Below are 5655 nucleotides of genomic sequence, written 5' to 3'. Positions count from 1 at the left end.
ATAATAATAATAATAATAAATGATTATTCTGCATGTGAACCAAATATCTGATTATTAAATGGATCTAGGTTTGATATGAATGACATCTACAGATTACAAATGGAGTCCCCGTCTATAATACTTTGAGACAAATTGTCAAAGACACAGGACTAGTCTGTGAAAGAGTAGTTTTATGTAGAAATACAGGGCATTTGCATCTCTGTCAAGAAAATGACATCATAATTATCCATTAGTAAATGTCTTATATCAATAACTTACAGCACAGGCATCAAATAAATATTCATCTCCTTAATCAAATATACACATTACTTTTTTGACAGTAGACATCACATTGTACTCATGTTACAAACACTCTCCCACTGCTCCACGATCTGTGTCCCAAAGTGCTTTGCAGTCCAGTCCTCAGTATCCATCATGTAAGCACTTTAAAGTAGTAAAATATAATCTTCTTCTGTACAGCCATAACATATTATATACATTATCTTCAAATGTGTACTTCAAATGTGTGACCAGAGGAGTACAGACCAGAAAGTACGTGCTGTACCCGCCCCAGGTCCTCAAGTCCCCAGCGCGTCCCATCAGTGCTCTCTGGAGGGACAGTTCCAGTGCTCTCCAGAGGGACAGTTCCAGTGCTCTCTGTAGGGACAGTTCTACTCCAGACTTAGTGTACGTCCAGTGAGGGTCAGTGCTTAGTCCAGTGCGCGCGGCTCTTTGCCTCTGCGGCTGCGATGCCTCCTCCTCCGGCGTTCGCGCCCACTGTGCTGGTGCGTGTGTTGGTGCTGGTGCGTGTGTTGGTGCTGGTGCGTGTGCTGGGCGCTCTGGCTCTCCCGGAGCCGGCGCACCAGCTCATGGTCTTTGTGTGCCAGCACTCGGGGCAGAAAGAGCGAGGCTTTGTCTGTACTCCTTGTTTTGAAGCCTCTCCTCGGCCGGCCTTTTCCGTTTATGGACACGTACCACTGTCGCTTAGCGCTGGCGCGTCGCCGGCTGCCTGCAGCGCCCCCTGTGGGCAGAGGCTGTTCTGTGGAGTGGTGACGGGAGGCATATGTATTGTATCCCAGCTCATGAATCCTCTCCACAAACTCACACTCTCTGTTAAAGGTTTCCTGAAGAGAAAAGATCACAGATTAAAGCTCTGAGGGATGAGGCTGCTTTGGATCAAACAAAACATGATCTCTTCAGTGAGGACACCACACATAATCGCAGTACACACAGGAGGTACACACAGGAGGTACACGGTACGGTACACACAGTACACACAAGAGGAGCACAGGACATACAGGGGGTACACAGGAAGTAGACACAGAAGGTACACAGTACACTCCGGAGGTACACGGAAGGTACACAGTGCAGTACACACAAGATGTACACAGTAAACACAGGGGGTGCACACAGTACACACAGGAGGTACTCACAGAGGCGTAGAGCCGGCCCTTGTCATTCATGGCCAGGTATCTGCCTGAGAACAGCCCTTTGATGGCCACCACTCCCACATCCACTGCTGTGATTTCCATGATGCCTGAAACACACAACCTCTGGTTTAGTCAAACACACTGAGATAAGCTCTTTCGTTACAACACATCTACTTTACACGTATGATCCAAGTGAAAAACAAACTAATCCTGGGGCAAATAAAAAAGCTCTATGGGTGGACATCCAGTGATAGCGTACTGCTCCGCTCATGTTATCCACTAAGCGCTCCTTTCAGCCGGTTTATTGAGTCTTTAATCTGCGCTTGATTGGTCAATAGGCCATTGAGCGGCGGGCGAGGAAAGACACTAATGGAGCGTGATTAGATAAATACATCCGCTCGGAGCGCGCTTTTGTCGCAGGAGCGGCACTTTCTGGCGCAGATGAACCTTTGTCATGGCGTGACTTCAGCCCCGCACTCACACTTCGCTGCGCAGCTGTCACCACAGTCCAGGCTGGTTTTTGGCACGTGTGGGAGAATAGACATTATCACGCAGTAGCGAAAACCCAAACGCATGAGTAGTTTTTATATGCCAGAAAGACAACGTTTTAAAATGTGTATTTTGCAGTTTATTTGTATTGTTTCATCGTACTGACTTCTGATATAGGTCTTATAAATATATAATAGGCTAATAATAATACAAATAACAATGCATGTACACGCGTTAGCTGATTATGAAACAAAATAACACACTGGACCTATTTTATCAATAGCAAAATGCCATGGTTCATTATACAGATGTAACAGAGTCAAATCTGATGTCCCTATCTGATAAACAGGCCAGACAGTTAAAAATGCTTATGGCCAAATGTGCGTAAAAGCGCGCAGTGACTCACTGTACGGGTTATTCTCCTCCAGTGATCCGTCTATCTTCCCGTTGGGGTGTATTTGTAAATGATACTTGGTTGCGCAGTAGAGCTTCCTTCGCCTGGGCGCTCCTCCGAGGTGCTCGTAAACTCCTCCGCGGCCTCCGGCATCCCTCCGCCGCCGGGGGTCGCAGGCCTTCTGCCCAGGGCCGCAGGACACCCGCGCACTGCCTGGATCCAACGCGCTCAGCAGCAGCAGCAGAGGTACGAGCATCAGCATTGTGACATGGCTGGCCTGACACGACTGCGGCGAGAAAACGGAAAGCAAGTCCTGACAAAGTCCCAGGGTCCCATTAAAAAGTGTGGGGGGCCCTAACGCGGTAGAGCCGCATCAAGCGTCCAGCAGAAGTCACATCCGAGCCGCGGTCCCACTCCTCTGTAGCTGTAGAAATCCCTCCCGTGGATGTGACTGAAAGCCCGAGCGCACACGGAGACCACATATAAAAGAAGCTTGCGGCGACAATAGGCTGAACTCCGACCAATTGATACAAAGGAGGGGGAGGCAAAAGGTATCAGCCCCGTGTGAAGTGAGAGACTGCGGCGTGGATAAAATTACACAGCGGCCGAGTGCGAACCAGTCCTCTCCTCTGAACTCCTCTTCTGAAATATCCGAAAAGAGCAATTAGACATCCCCAAATTATAGGAGGGCAGAGCCCAAGCAGCCACAGCAACAGGTGAGGGACGAGATACACGACCACGCTGCCACTGGAACCACGCACCAACCCACACTCCTCTTTTATTTTTTTAAACAACAACTGAAGCTAGTTGTGCATGACTGAAACAGTTTATGCCACTTGCAGGAGAAACAACGTCAGTAAAACATTATCACGTGAGGAGTGAGTTTAAGAGGCACTATAGGACTTCTCCAAGTGGACAAACTCATTCAACATTTAGATCATACACATTCTATTAAGGACATATTTGCGTCCAACAGCTGTGCAGCATTTCCCAGACTGGCTGGGTTCAAGTGACATCACAGCCTTCTTAACTAGCCATAGTTTAAAATGTAGGCCTATCTGGGGGGCAAGTGAGGGTTCTGTGTCAGAATTTGCCTTTTAACGGTCAAATTGTTTTGCTCATTCATTCCTTAATATTTTTGTATACATCTTTGTAAAAACCAGGCCCACATGAAGCAAAAACTGTCAGAAAGTTTAATGTCTTCATTGCGTAATCACAAATGCAAGACTATAACTATATTTTTGACTTCAAGATGTGGTGGCATTATTACTGTTGATGTGGGAAGTTGAATTCTCTTGTAAACCCAATCAACAAAACAAAAAACAATAAAGAAAAACTTTAATTTGCAGTATGTGTTTCAGAAACTTCAATCGTCCACATCTGAAATGTTCATTATATTCTAAAATGCCAGGTGCCTGTTCACAAAACCATTTTGACTGAAGTTAAAGAAGACATACTGTGCTTGTGTCTGCTCTGTAATTATAATCTATGATCTCTGTGGATCATTATGTTATAATCTGCATATTTTGAATCTCACTATTCATTTGAAACAACTTAACCCTCTCAGGCTCAAATTTATTTTTAGTATCTGGAAAAATATGATATTTGGGGAAAATTATCATATGGGGTAGTAATATACAATTCTGACTTTTTTATCCTTTGTAAACAAAAAAAGTATTTTGCTCTTCTGACAGGCCGTTTGCGTGTAGCCATTCTTGCACACTCTGCATCGTCCATGTTTATCAGCATGGATGGGAGAAACGGCTCCTGAGTAAAAAAAAGCTCATAAAATATGGATGTGGAGTAAGTAGGTAATTGAAATTTTGCTGTTGCAAATCTGCAACGCCTGCCTGGACAGGGTTAATAAAACAAACATGCTGACTTCGGCAGTTTTTCATTTGTACCAAAATTACTACACAATGCTGCCAAATCTTACATGTCTCACAGGTTAAGAAAATGAAAATTAGGAGAACAGAGTGTGTACATGACACTGGCTGTGTACTGGTGGTGGTGAAAACAGGGGTAGATCGGCAAAATGGCACGTTGAACATAAACGATTAAAGATTGCTTAAACATACAACTTAGTGTGAGGAAATGGTGAGAGGAAACCACTATAACATGTTTAAAAGCTGTGAAAAGTGAATTCAGTACTGCTTTCAGTATTGATTGTCTCTTGTAGAACTGAATCTTGGTTACATGGTGCTGAAGTCCTGCGTAGTCTTCCCTTTAATATTCTGAAGTTAGCAGAAAAACCAAGTGGCAGCCTCATGTCAGCACTTAAACCTAGTGTGTTTTCAATTGTCAACTTGAATAGTCTATCTTTTTCCAGACTTGTGAACTCTGTCCGCTAATGAGGAAGGGCATCTCTGCTAAAAGGAGCTTAAGAAACAAAAGCAAACTAATGATCTGTCGCACAGGCTGCATTTCTTCATGCCGCAGAACAAGCAGCTCCCAGACGGTTCCCATCCTACGGCCTGGCTCTGGCTAGGCAGCAGCCGGTGGGCGGAAGAGCAGCAGGCTAAATGACTACTGCCTAAATTGCTTCCATCTTGGTCGCATTATGGTTAGCATTCTGGTAATTAGCACCATCATCTACAAATCTTTGTGCCCTTTGGCGCTGCTCCATGGCTGCTATCACGGCCTGTGCTGAGAATCCCCCCGAGACTGGACGCTTAATTTGTCTTCCTCTCCAATACATCACTGTTGGAGCTCCCTGTCTCACCCCTGTGCCCGGACAGCCATAAAACAGCAGCGTTTAGGGGAAGACTGAGGTTGTGCTGGGCCATGCTCGACTCAGACTGCAGCCAAACATGAGAGAGCTGTGTGCATGCCGCCTTGTTCTGGTGGCCGCTTCTAAGTGAGACGCTCTTGATGTGGTTAGATGCTGGAAGAGGGTGGAACCTCAGATGTGGTGTGCTGTTGCTCTCAGAAACTATTTTAATGACGCGCCCTCCACACCGCCCACAGAGCATCCCGATCATAAGCAGGGCACCGCGACATGCACATACCCGCACACATGCTGTTTCCCAAAGTGTGTGCCTATGAAACTTACAGAAGACCTCAGACAGCAGCAGTCTTCTCTACAACCCTTATGATTTCTCTCAAATGTGTGCCAATCCACAACACTTGTTCGGTGTTAGACTTAGACAAACTTTACTGCTCCTCAAGGGAAATTGTTAGTAGTAGTAGTTGTTAACTATGCTTTGGCCACTGGAAATTGTAGAATACACTTTTTATTTAGGATTACATTAAAGTAGGATGCTAGGAATGTGTTATATAAGTGAGGAATTATTTCAGACCACTTTTAACTGTTTACAATTAAGTTCTGTTTTGGGTGTTTTAACAAAGTAAAATCTCCACTAT

The 5655-nt window shown here is 45.2% G+C and overlaps 1 protein-coding gene across 1 annotated transcript; it reads right to left on the bottom strand.

The window, feature by feature from the left end:
- Positions 1 to 689: 689 nt before the first annotated feature.
- Positions 690 to 5264, bottom strand: fgf3 (fibroblast growth factor 3). The gene is made up of 5 exons (XM_020934785.1): positions 5015 to 5264; positions 2652 to 2743; positions 2305 to 2578; positions 1413 to 1516; positions 690 to 1103 (listed from the first exon to the last, which is right to left on the bottom strand). The coding sequence occupies exons 1-5, from the start codon at positions 5262 to 5264 to the stop codon at positions 690 to 692; spliced, it is 1134 nt and encodes a 377-aa protein (XP_020790444.1).
- Between the last annotated feature and the right edge of the window lie 391 nt (positions 5265 to 5655).

The sequence above is a fragment of the Boleophthalmus pectinirostris genome, unplaced genomic scaffold (genome assembly GCF_026225935.1).
Source record: "Boleophthalmus pectinirostris isolate CB_2022bp ecotype Guang Dong unplaced genomic scaffold, ASM2622593v1 HiC_scaffold_19, whole genome shotgun sequence".
NCBI lineage: Eukaryota > Metazoa > Chordata > Actinopteri > Gobiiformes > Gobiidae > Boleophthalmus > Boleophthalmus pectinirostris.
This window is presented reverse-complemented; position numbering and strand designations above follow the sequence as displayed.

What these genes read in the sequence shown, in the direction of transcription:
- fgf3 (XM_020934785.1), bottom strand. Translation starts at nt 5,264, where the DNA reads ATGCTCTGTGGGCGGTGTGGAGGGCGCGTCATTAAAATAGTTTCTGAG. An exon ending in ATGGCTGTCCGGGCACAGGG is followed by an intron (nt 2,744 to 5,014) that starts GTGAGACAGGGA and finishes TCGGGCTTTCAG; the next exon opens with TCACATCCACGGGAGGGATT. An exon ending in GGAGGAGAATAACCCGTACA is followed by an intron (nt 1,517 to 2,304) that starts GTGAGTCACTGC and finishes TGTGTGTTTCAG; the next exon opens with GCATCATGGAAATCACAGCA.